Source organism: Leptonotus elevatus, chromosome 11 (genome assembly GCF_054856555.1).
Source record: "Leptonotus elevatus isolate MCC_2025b chromosome 11, RoL_Lele_1.0, whole genome shotgun sequence".
NCBI lineage: Eukaryota > Metazoa > Chordata > Actinopteri > Syngnathiformes > Syngnathidae > Leptonotus > Leptonotus elevatus.
The window spans coordinates 14,636,496-14,657,364 of NC_141249.1; the positions used below are offsets into that span (position 1 = coordinate 14,636,496).

The window sequence follows — 20,869 nt, forward strand, 5'->3', positions numbered from 1 at the left end:
AAACAAGTCTATTGCCTAATATCCCCAGAGGATGCCAAAGAGAGACGAGCCGGGGGCCGACGAGCTAGCACAGATAGCGGTGCAGGAGCAATGGGGAAGGACAGTATCTACGGAGAGTGGACATCAAGAGTCTTTCCCGGCGACCTGCAGTCATTTGCACTTAGATTGACTCGCAGGGTTGTGCTCAAATGGCACAGCTGGCTTTCTAGTGGCTCTTTCCCCGCCACACATTTGGCGACCATTAATAATGGAATCATAAAAGGAAAAACATGAGCTCTGTGAAGTGAGGTAGGAAGATAGATCGAGCGAGGGAGAGTTCAGGGTCCACCTGCTTCCAACAAACAAAGATGCGGACCAAAGCGGCGCACACTTGAGGCCTTTTGTGGTAATAAGAGATGCGCTTCTGCCAACCGCTCCATTCCGGTCAACTCCGTCGCCTTTATTTTGACGAGTGGGCCTCGAAGGCACGCATAAAATCCGCTTTCCGGGGATAGAATCCAGAATTCATAAGACGCACGGCGAGCTTACATAACGAGCGAATGTAATCTCGTGCCGCGGTTATAGGCAGTGATTATGCAAGCAGAACACCGCTGATTGATGACTTGCCCGGAATTCAATTATCACTCTAAACACTTTTATCTTCAAATGAGATTTTAAAGAAATATAATGTTAATTAAAGAGACAAACTGCTGCACTTCGCCCATTTTTTAAAGCTTACATGTTGCACTTAAGTTCACCACATTACCAGAAAAAGCATAAATGTATGCCCGTAGACGACAACGATGAATTCCCCTAGGGGGGACCTCAGATTGTTTATAACACTGCATATTGTTGCTGTACAATAAAAAACACGTAGTGGAAGTATTTGTTCCAAAATACAAGGAACATTTTTTCTTTTTTATATTTAGATTTACAGTATGTTTTTCATTGGACAATAATATTATCTATCTATCTATCTATCCATCCATCCATCCATCTAGATGTCTATCTAGCTAACTGTCGACCTAGCTAGCAGCAATGGCGTGACCAAATGTGTCCTCTTTTGGGACATTTTCTTACGTCCTGTTTGGGCGTCCGGGTTTTTGATGAATTCATGAAAATGTCCGGTTGGCATTGCGTGATATTGGTGAAGTACACTATGTAACTGCAAGGAATATGGTCACCCTAAAAGCTAGCTACCTGTCTGTCTACCTGGCTAGCTAGCTACTTGTCTGTCTACCTGGCTAGCTAGCTACTTGTCTGTCTGTCTGTCTGTCCGTCTGTCCGTCTGTCTGTCTGTCCGCCCGTCCGTCCGTCCGTCCGTCCAATCAATCAATCATTATCATTGCCATACTGTAAGATAACCTACAGAATTGTCCATCTTGCCCCTAAACTGCAAAATCCCCATTGGCTGTGATGATTATAAAGTTGTAAATGATGATATTTGTTTTAGTTGAGTAGTACATTCAGGATGTGTGTCTATAAGTATGACGAAGAAATACTTACTGGCATTGTCTGGCTTCCGTGTAGGGCACCAATTGCTGACTGAGCCTCGGTGTGTGTGGAGAACTTGACAAAGGCACAACCTGGAGGAGAGAAACGCACACATACACACACGGTATGAATGTGCAATCAGTCAAGTGAGGTGAAAAGTCGGCTCTATGTAAATAAAGGATGTGGAAGTATATATCCGACATCACCCAAAAAAAAAAAAAAATGGTTGCGCGCATCCCTGCACAGTGGGCGGGCGTGACAAGCAGGCTGAAGCTGCGGGCAAAAGATTGCACGAATGAAGCAGGGAAGTGTGCTATTTAGCACCGCACGGCTGTCTGTGCATTTTAAACACGAAGCGGATTCACAGTCACACGTGGATCGATATTTGTGTGGCTGCCGCACAAATCAACAGCTCTCAGCTCAGCGCGTCCTTCAGGAATATGATGGTAAAACACACACACGGAGCTTCTTGTTGCCTTTCTACATGTTGCTCATCAATTATTCAGTCACTAAAGTGAAAAATGGATGACAAAGATATGGAAAATGCATAGTATTTGTTTACAACTAGGAAAATATTGGATGTGACCTCTTATAGTTAAAAATACGCATGGTTGGACGTATTTTATTCCAGGGGAGACTGAAGCAGTTGAAAATGGAGAGCTGTAGCCAAATGGAGACTGTGGAGCAACGCATTTTATTTAGGCAGTTTCTTGTTGTATATCTGGACCATGCACTAGAAATACTGTCGTACCTGGTGGTACCTGCTTTTTCCAGGGGGAATGCAAGTATAGCCACTTTTTTTAAAAGAGATATTCAATACTGCTTTTTTTTTTCAGATCGATGCCATTACGCGTAATCATCATTTGAGTAGTCACAGATACCAAGTACGGATACCACTAGTACTTTTGATACATAAAATGTCCCCTAAAAAAACAATTACAGATAATTTTAAAGAAATACCTGTATATCCAAATATATATGTTTTCCTTAAAATCACATGAAATGAAGGCAATTTTCTATTCTTCTAATTTGAAATTTCTAGTTCCTGATCTTAAAATGGCCACAAGAGGGTGGCAGTATCGGCCACTGTTCTGGTTTGTACAACTTGGCCACCAGGGGGTAGTATAATACAGTCTTGCGGAAAAAGACTTTCATAACTGCTTATTGTAAGTGACTTAGTAAAAAGCAGTAAAACTTGTCATTACAGAATATATGCTTGATAATATTGTTAAATTGTATCTCTCCATGTGTCGATACACTGTTTGTGTTCAAATAACCAATGTTGAAAGCATTATATAATATTGCTACACCAATGCTAGGCTGTTTATAGCATTTCATATTAAGTGTTAGCATTAAGTTAGCCGCAAAGTTACATGGTTGTTTTGAATACACCAGAGGTGGCAATTTCAGGTCCAGAAAGTAAAAACCTTGCCACAGTTTGGCTTTAGCCTCTGATGCTAGCTAACTAGCTCCCTAGCAGGTAAACGAGCACCATGGGACCGAGCTAGCTAGCACCTGAAAGTAAAAACCCTGCCACAATTTGGCTTTAGCCCCTGATGCTAGCTAGCTAGGTAGTTTCCTAGCAGGTAAACAAGGACTATGAGAGCTAGCTAGCTAGCACCTGGGGTTAAAGCCAAGCTGTGGCAGGGTTTTTACTTTCTGGAACTGGATTTGCCACCTCTGGAATACACACATTAAAAATCAACAGGCAGTGGCATTAAACTGCACATTTAGATTTACAATACATGTTAAACTCCTATAGTATTTTGGAAAAGCTAAAATTCCAAGTATGGTTAGCATTTTATTACAGTGTCGCACTACTCGCCGTGGACTAGGGTGGTTGTTTTTGTCCTGAAACCACACCATAATTAGCACATCAGTGGAGGAGCAGAACGAAGGTCTCCTGTATTTACTTCTCCACATGTGGAGATGAGAAATTTCAGCCCAGGGGAGAACGAGGGCAGTTGCAATACAGACAAGTGAAGACACAGCGGTAAGCTACTATGAATGTAACATAATCAAACGAAATAATTGGCAAAGATGACTAAAAAGGGTTATCTGCTGAAAAGAAATACACGTAAAAGTGATTTCCCACTGTTTTAATTGAACATGCGGAGTAGTGTCGAGTCCCTCGATGCAGAGCACACTGCAGAGCTACACAAAGAGAAATAAAGCTTTCCTGGGCTGGCCCTGTGCACCCTCACAGCGGGGACATATGAATTGTTTTGACATCCATCTTTCCCCTCCTCCTCCGCCTGCAAACTACTGCAGAGTCACAATGCTCTGGCTCCCAGCCCTTTTAGATATAATTCCACAACAATTTCCATAAGCGCTAGCTGGGGAATAGGCTGCACAGACATGAAAAACAACTGGTCCCCTTGCACTTTGCTATATGTCACAGGAAATTGATGTCTCCAAAAGTTTGGGGCTGCCTCATGCATGCCTTAAGGTAAGAAAAAACTTCCAGTGGCCCTGTGCTAACTCATATCATGCTACAGTATATGAATTTGGCGACTTTGCCAATAAAGCCTTTGTGTCTCAAGGCTGACACGTATTGTCTTGTGTTGACTTGACAGGAGTTGGTTTGATATTTGTGGGTGCAGACTGTTTTGACTTAGGATCAGCGGGGAGCCACTCTTGAGGTAATTGTGCGTTGAAGTGGACACAACACTGTGGGAGGTGCAATCAAGCTCTACTACATGATGAATGGAATAATTAAGGCTGCTACATTTGATCAGGTAATAATGTCGTTGTCTTTAGAATTGGTGATGCTACATGTGGTTTATTGCCCAAGGTTATTTTCACATGCCCTCAGCCAAATAAAGCGAAACACTAAACGGTTGTACATTTGTGATGACAAAGCATGTTTGGAATACATGGGAGAGATCTGATTTAGTAAAGGTTCACGCGTGCTAAACTAAACGGGCACAAGCTTGACTGCGAATGCAAACTGACGCAGAAGCTAATCCACAAACCAGGTCACAAGAAGGAGTCATGCCATGTTGACAATGACTTAACTGTACACCAACTCTGTATTTTCTTTATGTTTGGATCATTACAGCACATGGTGACAATTGGAGCTAGCCTCTCCCAAGTTTTACGGAAGAATGGGGTTCAATTCTTAGGGGGGGTGGGGTTAAATCAAACAAAACAATGCTTTTGCACAGTTGCTGTCTTCTCAAAAATGATAGGAGTGATCGATCTCTTTTCTGTACCTCAGTATATGTTTGTTTGTCTTCCACTAACACTTTCAATTCCATCACTTCAAACTTAATTTTGTTCTTGTAAACCAGAGATATCTAAAATGTAAACCCCATATAAAATGTCTCCACCAACAGCACTGAATCTGTAGTGCAGGGAATTTAGCGGCCACTTTTTGAGATGTTAGCAAATCAGGCCAAGTCTTTATACAGCACCTCCTTCTAAATTCTCAATATGTTTTATATCTTTGTCCGCCTTTTCACTCCTGATTTTCCGCTGCAAATGGAAATGCTTCATGTTAACACTCTGCATAAAATGAGGACAGTACGGGATTGAAATCTCGGTTTTACAATGCAGAAGTTGTTTTTCTCCCGATATGAGATACCTCCATATGCTGAGAGAGACTCTGTGATAGCAAAGTCAGCGTTTTAACATGACGTGCAACGTTACTGTACTGTATGTGATTACAATTACTGATAAATGGTTCTGTCCTATTCGGCTACGCAGCGATGGGTTTTTAAATGTGCTATCTATGAATTGTATTTATTTTTCAGTCAATAAATGTGCTTCCTGTCTTTAAAAGCATACATCTGATTATATTCAGGGGTGCTTGCAAAGAAAGATATAAGCATTGTGAGTTGGAGCTGTACCCTCTGAACTGAAACTGTGGGGGGGGGGGGGGTCTGTACCTTGCTCTTTGGCACATCAACAGAGGTCAGGAAGCAGATGACCAATTATCTTTGCCTACTGACATCTCTGGTGTCAGAAGTGGGATACAATCAAAGCCACAAAATAATGCCTTAACCAGCAGAAACATTTTTGAAATGATGCTAATCAGGCAAGTCCAAGTCCTTATGGAGGCCACAGGTGTCAAACTACGGTCCTCAAGGGATGCTTCCCTCCTCCAAAACACCTGATTCAAATGATCAGGATCGTTCTCAGGCTCCAGCAGAGCTTGCTGATGAGCTGAAGTTGGATTCATCCAAAACACACAAATGAAATCAAGACGTAGAGGGATTTCAACCATTGACTCTTTGGTCATCTAGAGGCAGCCTCGCATCTCTCCAACAACAACTGCTTGAAATTGATTTAAGTCGACGGTGAATGTGATCTGATGGATCGGCGAGTGTTGTTCCTGGTGTCAGAAGTGGGATGCAATTAAAGCAGCAAAAGAATGGCATCAATAGAAGAAACATTTTGAAAGTTTTGGGAATGGGTTCTAGCTTGTCAAAAAGTCAATGTCCTTTGGTCTTAAGCTACTGCTGGCCCCGGTGTGTAAAAAGTGGGACACAATCGCAAAGGAATGGCTCCACCAGAAGAAAAAAACAAACATGCAATTGCCCTTTGTCAGCCCAGACCGAAATACAGTTCAAAAGCATGAGTCTCCAGTGACCAAGTGTTCGTCTGAGCTACTGATGGCTCTGGTTGCAGAAGCGGTTTGAATCCTAATCCCAAAAAGGAATGCCTTTGGTACTGGAAGAAACTTGGAAAGACTCAGCCAGAACCCAGACCTAATCCAACTGAAAATTTGCCAGGCTGTGACATTGAGTAGCTCTTGCAATATTTGACTGTACTTTCCTCTTTACAGTACATAACTGATATCATTGTAGATTTTTCCACCAATGCCTAAAGCTGTCTATCACATCAAACAGCTGAGCGTGAAATGAAGTGAAAATGCTATTTGACCTCCAGCATATCTGACGCGCAAGTCACACACTTTCTCCGCACAGCCCACGCAGTCACTCTTCCGTCAGTGACCTAAATCGAGCTGACAATTGTGTCAATGGGGCTTACCTTTGCTGTTGCCGTCAGGCCCTCTTAGGACCGTGCACTCCTCGATGACTCCGTAGGGTTCGAATAGGCGGTAGACGTCCTCCTCCGTCTGTTGTTTGTTCAGCATCCCCACGAACAACTTCCTGTCTTCTGGAAAATAAAAGAAATGCAAGTTCTCGGTTAGAACTTTGACCTTAATTGTCAAGATGATGGTGGAAGTCTTGAAGCAAACATGCGTGGTGGAGGAATTATTTAACCCTGGTCACAGGGTATGATCGTTTTTAGTTTTTTTCCATGACTGATCATTTTAATCTGGTAGTATCAGTAAACTTCCCACTCAGCTGTGTCAATCCCCCACTGCACCCCGGGCGTTCCAAACCGATCTATACCGCTTGGTGGAAACATGGCTCCTTGGAACCCCAGTCTCCCACGCAACACTTACAGTACTAACCCCCCACCCCCCACCCCCACCCCTACATCCTTCCAACCCAACACTATTCATCTCCTCTTCCTCATTCCTCCACGCTGATTCCACATTTTCCACACGCACTCCTTTTTTTTCCCGACTGCCGTCCACTCTTTATCTCGCTCTTACTCCTCAACTAATTGCTGCTGATCCAGTGCTTTTTTGTGTCGCCAGAGAAATATTTCAGTGCGCTCCTCAGCTGAACAATGGCCTCCGCCTGGCAGCCGGCGCTGCCGAGACATGGCGTGAATAACGCTGACTTTTCAATAGGAGACAACTTCTGTTGAACGCAGGGGGATGTGATCTTTACCTTGACCTGACACACTGTGTTTACTGACGTTCTCTAATGCGACAGCGCCGCCGCTCTCCGCAGGCTGGCGGAAAGAATCACTGAAAAACATGCGGTAGAAACATTTGTTTCTTATGGATACATATATATTATTAAAGAATACAAAAAAGTTGCAACAAAATGCAATGATCCAGAGAAGTTCAAGAACAGATGTAAGAAACTGGGCAAAAATGATATCCATGACTTCCAAGGCGAAAACTACTGCTGAGAAAAAAGATCTTAAAGGCTTGTCAGTTTTTTTCTTTTTCTTCAAAGCATATCTGAATGATTCCCAAGACTTGTGAGAATATTCTATGGGTTGATGAGCCAAAAAGTTTAACTTTTTTGAAGGCGTGTGGTTTTAGTGTGATGGTCTGGGGCTGCCTTGTTACTCCAGGCTCTGGACGACTTGCTGCGATTGATGGAGGTAAGAATTGTTTCTGCCCTTGACTGATTCTGGCAGTTAACAAGCGGCACATTTCTGGGTCACATAAAACCGAACAAAAATAAATCAATTAATTCCATTGCATGTTGTATTTTTGATCTGAGCCTAAAATTAAAGAAATAATTAGTCGTTTTTCAATTACCAATTGAAAATGGAAAGAATGAATGATTTTTCTACATTATGGCCCACTTGAACTAAATGAATGTTTTTTTCTCTATTAACTCTAGAAAACAGAAAATACAAAAGAAAAGATGTTTAACTGCACCATTTCCACCAAAACAAATTCTTCATAAAACAAAAGAATAAATGTGGAAAGGAAATCTAGGACAGAGCCGCATGGAGGCCTGAGGCTCTGAGCTAACGCATTACACACAGAAATGAACAGGCTTGACTGTAACCAAATAAAGTGGCTCCAGACTGCTAAATTTTGCTGCCAAATGAGCAGCTCCTCATGTGAAAGCAGCCAAGGGACATCCAGTCAAAAAATGTTACTGATGCATGCAGATGTACTCAGAGGCCAAATTTCCCAGTCTGGGGAACCTCACTCCATTCGCTTTCTGCCAGCTTTGTTGTCAGCACTGTACTCTATTTCTGCTCTAATAGACGGCTGCCTCAATTCATTTCCAGGGAAAATTTTCCACTTGAATAAATAAACCCCTAACCTCAAATATATCCCTCAGAAACAAAACAAAACAGGTTGTGGTATTACAAAATGACTGATACCGCCAGGTGTTGTGGTAGTCGTCTATGATAAACTTGGCTACATTGAAACCCTTTCCCTGGCTTTAAACTCTGTTTTCAAAACCTAAACCGGACTTGAAACCATACTTTGACACCTGAAACACAGACTTGAAACTGGAGTTTAGGCTAGAAAATAAACTTTAAAACATTGTTTTGAGATACATTTCTTGAAACCTTAACCCGAGATTGAAACCCCTGGAACGCTAATTATTGCTGAAAGCCTAAAGCTCATTTTAAACTGTCAAGACTTGAAGTGTAACCCTAAACCAGACTTGAAACCATACTTTTAAACTGTAACCCAGACTTGAAAGCAACTTCTACCACCTCTACTTTAAGACCATCATTTGATATCTCAAATTTAAAACCATGAAGCCTAACTTTATACCATACCTTTATACCAACTGTGTACTATGGTTTGAAATCTTGACTTGAAGACTTAATTTAAAACCCTCATCCAAACCAAAATGTGTTATTTGAAACCTTAACTATGCCCTAATGCCCCAATTTAAGACCCTGACCCTGTCTTGAAACAATACTTTAAAAGCCCAATCCTGGTTTGAAAACTCGATTTAATACCCTAACCCAGTTTTAACTTCATAATTTATAACTTTAACATTGGCTTGAAACATCAAACTTTAAACGCTGACTCTCTCTTTAAAACCTAATTTCAAAGCCTATCGAAATATTGGTTTAAAAACCATGTACATTAAAACAACAAAACAACAACAAAAACACCCATCATTTTAAACCATGACCCAGATTAAAAATCCTAATTTGGATACTTTGAATCCCAAATCGTTGTTTGAAATTCTAATTTGAAACCTAACCACAGGCTAATTTGACCCTAACCTTAGATTGATGCCATACTTTGAAACTTCAACTTCAACTTTGAAAATGTTATTCCATTATTTTGTAATTCTCAAAGTCTCTTTATTTCAAGTCAAACGAGCCGAGCATGTATTTTTCCCTGCACCCTCTGCTGGTTGCTGCCAAGTAGTGCTCCCTTGCCTCCCTGACTTAGCAACCACGCAACAAAATCATCAACAATCACAACATGGAATAAATCAAATTCCATGTGATGTTATCAACTTCTCATTCTTACCTCACCGTGTGTCTACAACAGCACGTCATGTCATTTTCCAGACCTGAAATAGCAACACTGACGCCCAGCTACGGTTTCACAGCACCGGGCCGGCCACACAAATGATGCACCTTTAAAATAATCAAGCGTGTCAGGGTGTTATCTCGGGAGGGGGCGTCCCCGGTGCTGGCTGCTTATTGCAAGTGGCAGGATCAGAGGCTACGTATCACCGTGGACGTGATGCAACGTGACATCTGTCAGAGTAGATAGGAGAGCATTTATCTGCAAAAAGAAAAAAAAAAAAAGGAAGGAAAGCCTTGAACTAGAAAATGAAAGGTCGAGATGGTGCTTCTTGCTGGAGGGGGAATATGAAATCTGAGTTTAGATGATGAAGACGGAGGGCCACACACGCGGTAGGTGTTGCCCCTTCAAGAATATGATGGCGGCCAGATAGACTTGATACTAATGCAAAACCTCACACGTCTTGGAGAACACATCTCAACCTTCACTGAAATGTGCCAAGCCTGCTACCTCTGGCTGAACGCAATCATTCTCTCCCCCTCCCTAACTCCCTCCCTCCCTCTCTCTCACACCTCCCTCCCTCCATCTCTCTTTTTGAGGAGCAGTTTTGATAATCAATGACGTCTTTGAGGAGCATTTTTCTAATTTTGAGGAATATTTTTTTGCAGTTGAATCCAAGGGACATGAAGTAAGGGTTTTATAAAAACAATAAAAAGATGAATTGAAACCATAATTTGATACCTTAACTGGAAAACCTAACTCAGGCTCAAAACCCCAATTTGAAACCTGAACCCATACTTGAAACCTTAATTTCAAACCCCAACTTGAAACAATTAGCTCAGGTTATAAACTATTCTCTAAAACCCAAAAGCAAGTTTGAAGCCATATGTCGAAACCCTCACCCTTTCTTGAAAACACAACCCAGGCTTGAAACCCTAATTTCAAACCCAAAATCTAAACCCTAATTCAGACTTGAAACCTTAATTTAGAACCCTAATTTAACAATTAAACCTAGGCTTGAAACACCAACTGGAGTTAAAACCAAACTTTAAACCCCAATTTTAAACCCAAACTTTAAACCCTAATAGAGAATTGTAACCTTGATTTATAACCCTAACTTGAAAACTAAACCTAGGCTGGAAACTCCTACTTGAAAGCAAAACATAGACTTAAAACCTTAATTTTTAAACCCCAAACACCAAATTTAAACCCTAACACAGACTTGAAACCTTAATTTCGAACTCTAACTTGAAGACTAAACCTTGGCTTGAAACTCCAACTGAAAACCAAAACATAGACTTGAATCCCTAAACTTTAAACCCTACCACACACTTCAAACCTTAATCTAGAACACTAACACTAGCCTAGATATGGTATTTTGTTTAATATTGTGTTTGTGTAATATGAGTTAAGCAGCAAAAATCCATCAGTGTTTATCAATATCAGAAGGCGGCCATTTTGTCACTTGCTATTGAGTGAAAATGACATCATGTAACAACCAATCACAGCTCATCTTCAGAAAACAGGTGAGCTGTGATTGGTCACTGCTTGAGCCCTGAGCAACTGTGATGTCATCTTCAGTAGACAGCAAGTAGCAAAATGGCCGCCCCCTGAGATAGATAAAAATGGCTGGATTTTGCGGTACAACTCATATTCTACAAATGTATTATCAATCAGAATGTCATGTTTAGACTAGTGAGGTTACATATAACATATTATTGCCAAGAAATGTTTAAGGTTGACTTCCCCTTGAAATTTAAACTCTAACACAACTGCTTTAAACACAACCTCAAACATCTTTAAGAACACATTTCAACCTGCAATGAAATGTACCAAACGTACCACAAATGGCGGAAAGCAACCATATCAAAGTACACATTTTTTGTAGCTGCTAGTTTGCTAATAGATATACTGTACATGACAATGACATGTATAGTATACACAATTACATGTTTATAATCACGATGTGTGGAAGTAAGAAAAGCGACAGCATTATAGTGCACATCGCCACAACAGCGTTCCGATGGAAGTCCTTGTTGTTTAGTCTTGTTGCGGGAAACGTCACAATACTGCGTTATATCGCCTCTTAGGTGCGAAACACCGTACTGTTTTCTCTGAGCTGCCGTTACATGTGAGGAGAGCCGACGCTAATAAGCCACCTCATTAAGGCTGCCGAGCGCGGCGGTGGCGGTGGCGGTGGCGGCGGCGGCAGCGGCCTTCCAGTCGGCGCTGTCAGCTCAGTGGGTTAGCGCGCCCGCTTCAAAAGCTACAATGCTAATTTATTTTAGAAATCGGTAAACAAAGTATTCTCTCTCTCTCTCTCTCTATTGAAGGTGAGCTTGTGCGACCATAGAAGAAGAAAAACGGGGAGTGATAACAAAAAATGTCTGCTTCTCATTGACGAGATAAAAGGCTCGTTATTCAAGCGCTAATTTGGCAGGGTGCTGGCACCCCGAGGCGTCGCCAAACCTCGGACGTCTTCCCTCATTGGCTGCTCCCGTCGGTGATCCCTAACATGCTTAGCATCCACTGTCGCTGTCAGGGCACACACGCACGCACGCACGCGCGCGCACACACACACACACACACACACACACGCTTGTCCCCATACTCTCATTAACGCAACCACAAGCCAGTTAGATCGCGATATATGTAATAAATTGGATTAAATTCCACTGGCTAAGCACTGTGATCTCTTCGGGTTAATTAATTTCATTCTGTCTGTGTTTTTAATGCTTGAACACATGCTGACACTGTTATTGTGTAGCATCCTGCTTATTGGTGGGAGTATAATAGGCTTGTGAGGAGAGGAGGGCGGGTGGGACACGGGGGTTGTTTGGTATTCCGGCCACAAAAGGATGTGATTCTTACGCACTACAGTAGCTGCCGTTAATATGCTGGATCCTTCCTCAGCTCTTATCTTCCTTGGAATGGGGAGAGGGGTAGAGTTGGGGAGGGGGGGTGGTGGTGGGGGTGAACTGGTTGACTTCTCTTCTCCAAGCTTGGGGTTACTATCTCATTTAATATATTTATCCATTCGTTATTGTTTTCTTTATCAGCCAAATTAATATCGGTCATAATTTGCCCTTATCTCTACCACCGACAGTCACATTCACACTGCGGCTCTGTCACCCCCCCTCAACTCCTCAGGTGAAAGATGATTGACAGTATAAGTTGTTGTCATAGTGACCAACATCCCTCCCACTTCCAAACCACACAACCCGAAGGAAGGTCCTTCCGAACCCTCTCGCCCTTCCCTTCGAACCAGCTCCTTTTCATCCATCCCGGCTTATCGAGGACTGCAGGGCTGTGTGTGTGTGTGTGTGTGTGTGTGTGCAGCAATTTACAGTAAGGCCGCATCCTCCCCACTCTCGCCTCCTGCTTCTTATTCTTGCCGCCTTCTCTTTTCTTCTGCTCGCCGGCGCCACATTGCTATTCAGCGGGTCTTATTCTACTGTCCAAAATCCTTAGCAGGCTGCGCCGCTATCACGGAGGATACAGTAATAAGTCTGCGTGTAACCCGGCTGGAATACAGATACAGTGTATGCATGCTGCATGGATAGTAGTTGAAATATAGAAAGTGAAGCAAGTTTACATGCTCCAAGAAGCATAAATGACTGATTCAATTTTATTCTTAAGGGGACAGAGTATGGAAAAGTAACTTTTTAATTGCTCGTATCGACATTTGGGTCTCTAGAGTGGCTGACCACCCACCAAGTGTGAAATTACGTAAGTGAGTACATTTTTGTGAGCTGAAAATATGTCCTTAAGCAAGCTGTTGATATTTTAGCCCAAGTGTAAAGTCACATTCAGGCTAATTTAATACTCACACTGATTTATCCCACACTTGGTTTGGAAGCTACATGGGAAACGATCCACCCTGTGACTTAGGACTACTCAAAACCACTAATAAGACAAAGGTAAGAACTAAGCAGTAATGTTTTTGGATGCACGGAATGCTGCATTAGCTTCTGATAGCAGGCACGTTAGCGGTAATGAACAGAGCTGCCATATGTGCAATATGAAATAAATGACCTAAATTTTTGATAATAGCAAATCATAATAGAATAAATTAAGTGTGCTGGTTTTAGTTAAATCCGTACAAATCAATATATTTAACAGTTTAACTCAAACTTGCATCGGTTTAAGTCAAAAGGTCGACATTGCAGTATAGCCAAATTATCATGTTTATGGAGAGAAGCTTGCAGGCAAAACAACAATGAGGGGATTATTCACCCCCAATTTATTTTTTTTTACTTAAGTGTGTATCAAACCCAAATTCAATTAATGACACTGATTTGTTCCGTAAATTGTGCCACATTATTGCACCGCAATAAAGTAGTTAGGAATCAGTGCTTTAAGTGAAAGACTTGATGGCTAAGAAACAAGAAATTCCAAAGACTCGCTTGGAAAGCCATCACTTCATCAATTATGCAACACTTTATTGGCACAACGGTACTGTTGCAAGCCTTGTGAAAAGCCTTAACTGTCACAACGTCATCATTATGGACTAAAAACATCAACGTGAGTCGAATCCACAGGCCTGTGTAAGCACAACCATTCAATTAATAGACTGCAAGCGATTCATGGGGGACGTTTACAATCTTACAACACAGCAGCGAGTCTTTCACACGGAACACGTGGGAGGCTGCGGTTGCTAACGGCTGCACGCGGGCCTTGTAGCATGTTTGGCAGGCCGCAAAGCTCAAGATCAAACCGTAGCGTGTTAGCGAACACGAGCCCCCACAGGAAGAGCGCTTCTGCATTCCGAAGCGCACGAGCTGGATCTCAGCGGGGAACGAGTTTTTAGGAGCGAAATGGCACCCAAATATCTGTAACGTGCTTGCCGTTCAAACATACCCCAAACATATTGCAGCACACACAGGAGGCTGCTGTCAATCAAATATCCTCCGTTGTGTTCCAAAGTTTTGACGCATTGGTGCAGTTTAATGGTCGCTGCGTTGGTTTTGGGGGATTCCAGGCGCAGTGTTCGGCTCTTGTGTAAAAGCTCTGACGTGTGGAAGTGCTGATGTGCATGTGTGTTTTTATGCCTCTTTCTTCTTGACAAGCCCCCCCCCCCCCACCCCCCTAAACTCGTTCCTGCCTCCCCCGCCTGCAAACACAGTTGAAAGGAGAAAAATTGAGGGAGAAATTGCTTAAATTATTCTATCTGCAGCATATACATCTCAGCAGATTTACACCCAATATGATAACAAAAGTGAAATATTACTGTCGCTGTATTATACGGCCGTGCTCATAAATCCTGAAAAGTGCTGTGTATGTGTAGCTAGCTACTGTATATAAACATTTACAATATGGCAGTCCTATTTATATTGTCTCCCTTCATAATGCCACCTGAAGGGCATTTTGGCATCCGTTATGATATGGATTTTCTACACGCCATTATTGCCTTTCTTTCCCATCCAGATACAGCAGAAAGGCCTCCACCTTTGGCAGCGTTTAACACAGTGCCCGCCTGTTTCTTAATTATTTTCTCATCGCTCGGCTGACACTGATTCATGAGGCTCCTGGCAGACACGCCCTCTCAACAAGCCCCCACTAACCCATCTTGAAAATGCACTTTTTTGCTCCCTGCAAGTGTCAGCTTATTCCACATGCCCACGCTCAGCCCTCTGCCCTCACGTTTACCCGCCCTCCATTTTGACAGTTGTATTCATTTTGTGCAAATGAGAATTAAGGAGGAAATTCTCCATGCACAAAGACTTGAAAACTATATCAAATAAAAACTACACTACTTACCAAACCATACCGCGTTGTCGGCCAAGACCACACCAACCGAGACCAAAACATTATTGAGATTAAAGTATCGAGACAGAGACAAGACCAAGACTCTTGGAGGCCGAGACCAAGACAAGACCAATACTTTTGGAGGATGAGATCAAAGCAAGACAGTATCAAAGAAAAATCACAAATGATGAGTATCCACTGATCACAGTAGTACTGGCCTGGTCTCTACCGGTCTAGATCAAAATTCCCAAGTCTATCCCAAGTCTACCCTGTTCAAGACCAAGGCAAGACTGAGTAAAAATGCCTTTGATTCCGAGACGAGACCGAGATCCTTAAAAAGTGGTCTTGAGACCTGTCTTGAGACCAAGACCGATCTCGAGAACTACAACACTACAAAACCCAATACCCAACATTAAAAACACCTTAATGCCTAAGCACCAATCCTAACCACGAACCCTGACAAAAAACTAAACATGAACCCTAAGCCTAAACCTTTACTTGAACGAGAACACCAATCCTGGCCCTAACCACTAAACCCCTGACCATAACCCTCAACCCTTACCCCTTAGAACAGTGGTGGGCAAACTTGGTCCTCAAGGGCCAGAATCCTGCAGGTTGTGGATGTTTCCCTCTTCCAACATAAACTGATTCCAATCAACAGCATCGTTATCAGGCTTATGCAGAGCTTGCTTATGAGCTGATCATATATCAGCTGTGTTGGAGAAGGGAAACATGCAAAACCTGCAGGACTCTGGCCCTCGAGGACTTAGTTTGCCCACCCCTGCCTTAGAATAACATTGACCAAAACCCTTTAAACCTTGCCATGAAGCATAACTCTAACTCATGAACAAAAGATCCAAATGTTACATTAACCCGTAAACCTAATCCTAACCCCCAAATCAAACCCACAAGCAAAACTATAACCCATACGCCAAAAACCTCAACACCGAACCCTAGCCCCTTACCTCAACTCAAAACCCTTAACCCTGATTCCACCTACAACCACCTACTTGATGCTTAAACTCCAATCCTAACAACTGATCTTAACTCAAATCATAATCCCCCAAACCTAACTAACCAAAACCATAAAACTAGCCGCTAAACTCCTAACAATAACCCCCAACCATATCCACTGACCCCAACCAAAAATTCCTTTACCTGAACCACTAATCCTAACCATAACCCTGAACAAATCCTGCCAGTTGTAGCAGGAAAGCGAGCAAGGACGTATCCGACGACGGACTACAACTCGGGCTTTGTCCGCGAACGCAACTGAGCTTCCAGATAACTTTGCCACACGTGGACAAAAGAAGCTTACAGGGCGCCCTTCATGTCAGCTTTGCCCTGCCCGGCGAGGGAGCAAAAGCCGCCTGCCAGGACCCAGACACCTTGGTGAATGGAACGTCAGATTTAACACCCTCCCTCCACAAACGGAAAGTCAGATTTAACCCACTCCCCCCCACCCCACCGTCCTTCTCTACCAGCGAGTGTTTTCAATATTCTCCAGTCCCAGTTGAGGAAAAAAAAAAATGCAGCGCTAACAGTAATGAGATGGGGAAATGCCGCACGAGATAAGCGGGCCAATAAATAGATAGCTATATAGGCCATCGAGCATGTCGTTGCTAACATTTCCATATTACGCCGCACATCTTTCCGAGAATATTTGCACAATTTTCTGTCATAATGGAAAAATCAAAAAATCTAATCCTGCATAAAAATACAGAGGATTGGAAAAAGCCAATACTCGTCAAATCGTCCATGCATCCATGCATGGGCGGAGTCATTTTTCAATTTAATGTGACCGGCGGCTTCTGAAGTCATAATTTGTCTCTCAAGCGAAATGTTCCGGAAAAATAAGACAGCAAACGTCTGAAGGATTAACTCCACATGTTGGTTTAGCTTTTTGTTTGATTGCTTTTGGTGATGCTACATGATAACATGCCACTAGGTGACAGTATCGTTTTTGCACTTGAGACTTTTTGTCAGGCGTTTTCAAAGTGTGAGCCATTTTAGTTTCATTTTAGTTTCAGTGGTTGCCCTTTTTCACGTTTATATAAGAGAATGTAAAAATGTACCTGAGAAACATCTGGTTTTATTATTGCAACCGTTTGACCCTCAAACAAATTACAGTAAAATATTCAAATAAGGTAAATAAAACATTTAGTAAAAACACAATCAGGTAAATGAGCATGCATATAAGATATAAAATATATCAATATGTAAAAAAGTAAAAGGACTTTAAAGTTAGATGTGATTTCAATAATGGGATCATGTTTACATAACTGCAAAGCACAATCTAAATAATGACCTTATATTTCAATAAATATCCGTCTGACAGCGCCAATCAAAAGAGAGCATTATGATCTTTGGAAAGTCCGAATTATTGATGCCGCTGATCTCATAAGATTGTGCGGGCGTACCTAATCGACATGAAAGCCGAGTTCAGCTGCAATGGAGAATCAAAAGCACAAACACAAAATCATGAAGCTCTTGAGATGTGCCCTTTATTCTCCACCTGAAAAGAAACTTTCACACAAGGTGGAAATGTGCGGCGGCCGTCATTAATTTGGGGTGATACATGAGATGGGTTAGCATCGAGCATAATAAGCTGCAGACAGAAATAATGTTGCCTTTGAGAGCTCCTTTTTTTTTTTTTTTTGTTCTGCCTCGCTGCGATAAGTGCTTTGCTATTTGGTTCGGGACAATGTTAAAAGAACCTCTACCCTCAAATACCAAATTGGCTTCCTTGAGTTGCCCCTCGCAGGTGCATTAGACTCTTTCTTCGTTTTTTTTTCTCTCTTCAATGATTGCTGCTTCAGTGACACCACAAAAACTTAGCACTCAGAGGGCAATGTTGTGTATCATTTGACAGACTACTGAAAATGCTTCTTTTCAACTTGTATTATAACACGGTGTATCCTTTTTTCACAGCTTTCACAAGTCATATCAAAAAGAACGATGCTGCTTTTAGAGTGCATGCAAAAACCCTTTTGCGCATTCAGAAATGACAAACTTGAAATTTTCACATCAGCTTGAAAGTTGCGCATGAATGCCGAGAGAAGAAGAACTGGATCTTGCAAGAATCTGTGGGCCTGAATTATTGAGAACGCAAATAGCGGGTACTAAATTGCGTCTTTGCGGGAACAGATTGTCTTTGGTGGCTGTGTTGCATGGAATTTACTAAAATTGCGATCTTTTACTCTAAACCAGTGGTTCTTAACCTTGTTGGAGGTACATAATCCCACCAGTTTCCTATGCCAAAGCCATCTTTATTGAAAAATAAAATCGTTTTGTTAGATAGCTAGTTGTGCTGGTCAAGAATTGATCGACTTGTATGTTCATAGAGCACTTTAAAACAACCACCGGTGTTTTCTTAAGATGGAACCCAGAGGTCAGCAGACACAATGAAAACAGCAGAGGCCCCAGAATTGAACCCTGTGGAACACCATACATGTGAATTCATATTTGTCTGGCAACTTTCTTTTTTCAAATTTTCCAATTGTCACATTGCCCTGAAACGACCAAGAGCAGGGAAATGTAGACTTGTGACATTGTTATGGCATGACTCCTCCCCCAATACGAAGACCTCTGAGAACACTGACAAAAGTAAACAAGCTGATACGCAGTTTGAGACATTCGGCTGACATGTTACGCTCTCCTAAAAATATCCAAAGAAGTTGCATGCTTCTATTGCTCAAGTGCAAAAGTGCAAAAGGAATCAGATGACATGGATACACAAGAGGGAGGTGGCTGTGCTGGAGAACGGGAGCGGGGTCACCAAAAGGACAAAAATGGTTGTGATGTGTCGTTATGTTGAAGTCTTTCTGACAGCCCTTCCCGCAGTAGAGAACACAATAACAAAACCTACACATAACCCAGTCTTCCTCGTGCCTTAGTAAACAATCGCATCATGAAATGTTCATTACAGAAACAAAACAAAATAGGTGTTGTTTAAATCATTACATCATTACATCTCGTAATTTTAGCATGCTAAAAATCATTTGAACGATAGCTTGGCCTTAGTTGAAATTGTCTCTACCTCTCATGTTATTCTGCTTAATAGCTCGCTTGATATCTAATGAAATCTATCAGAGGGGGTGGGCGGAATATTGCAAATTAGCATTGCATATCAGATCATCCCTTAGCAGGTTGCCTGGTGCATTCCATTTACGGTATTTGTCATCCGACGTCCTGGCATGCATGATGAAGCATGCTTGATTTAGGACTGCAAGAACGGAATGCATACATTTAAAATATGCAGCAAACTAACCTGGTACCAAAAAAAATAGATATCAGACCATATGGGGATTATGCATCAGTAAGGGTAGTTTTGTTGGCTTAGATATGAAAAAAATGTTTTGCACTTTTTGGGGAGATTTTCTAAACATATGTTGGTCTATTTGCTCTATTTCATTCATTCATTCATTCATATCATTTAGTAATACTTAATAAATAATATAATTGAGTATTGTTACACTATCTTTCTATGTTTTTCCATAATTCAAAATGAAAATGGATTCACACTAATTCGTCAAAATCTGGGACATTTGAGTGTTCCTTTTTGTTGACAAGAGCAGTGCAGAAAGCTCAACTTGTTCAGCGAAGCAAAAGTTAGGACCCAACTCTGGGGCAGATGGCCTTTTCCTCTGGCCCTCTATCTCTCTCAGACGAACCTTACAGTAAGCATTTTAATTCCCGCTGACCTTTACTCATCTCAGCCAGACACTTTTGCCAGTCGCTTAGGGCCAAAACAAAATGAAATTTCAATTTCAGCCCGGAATAATAAAGATGCTTCATTCGATGCAGGAAAGGGAGTTGGGTGAGCAGGGGGGGGGGTTGAAGCTAGTTTGTGACTTGGGTGGCCTCTGCGTAAAATAAGTTTTCTCTCACTGATGGGATGGCAAGTCGCACACAGTCGTGACATGAATACATCCCGATACAACACGAATTGGCTCGCACAACACACAATCATCTCCAGTAACCCGAGTACGAGAGAGGCTTTGTTTGCGAGGCAGAAAAATGTAGATTCAGCACGCACTACATGGACATTTTGCTAAATAGGGGGAAGGAATAAAAAAATGCATGGGGTAGAGATTGGGGCTGTAATACGGTTGTCTATCCGGTCCGAATCATGACATCTCTGGAAAAATATTTAAAAGTCAAAATACGCCTCAATGCGGCAAATAGAGATGTATGGCTTAGATGAAGACACTTGCAGTTTTGTACCGGGTAAGCCTCTCTGCTATAGACAGTGGAACCAGTGAATTCAAAATTTTCAGGGGGGTTAAAAGCCACTAAAGTCAAGAAAAGTTCGTTATAGACTTCAGCCCGTTAAAGTTTAATCTAGAGGCGCACCGATTGATCGGCCGGCCGATACATCGGGCCTAATTTCCTTAATTTTTTTTTTGGGGGGGGGGGGGGGGGTCAGGGGTCGGTGATCGGCCGATCCCTTAAGAATAAACCGATCTCATCTCCCTCCTCAGATGTCCGAAGAAGTCAGCCACTGTCCTCTTCTGCCGAGATGACTAATAGGCAGAGGTGTCAATTCCAGGTCCAGAAAGAAAAACCCTGCCACAGTTTGGCTTAAGCCCC

The 20,869-nt window shown here is 42.1% G+C and overlaps 1 protein-coding gene across 7 annotated transcripts in view; it reads right to left on the minus strand.

Annotated features, from left to right (window-relative positions):
• Positions 1-20,869, minus strand: part of celf5a (cugbp, Elav-like family member 5a) — a 249,745-nt gene that overhangs the window by 41,498 nt on the left and 187,378 nt on the right. For 5 of the 7 annotated variants that reach the window (XM_086088750.1, XM_086088751.1, XM_086088747.1 and 2 more), the window contains exons 4-5: positions 6,469-6,597; positions 1,486-1,565 (exon numbers count right to left, since the gene is read on the minus strand). In XM_086088750.1, the coding sequence (XP_085944876.1) occupies positions 1,486-1,565; positions 6,469-6,597 (209 nt within the window). The remainder of the gene's footprint in view (positions 1-1,485; positions 1,566-6,468; positions 6,598-20,869) is intronic. The other 2 variants (XM_086088752.1, XM_086088748.1) reach the window with 1 other exon arrangement.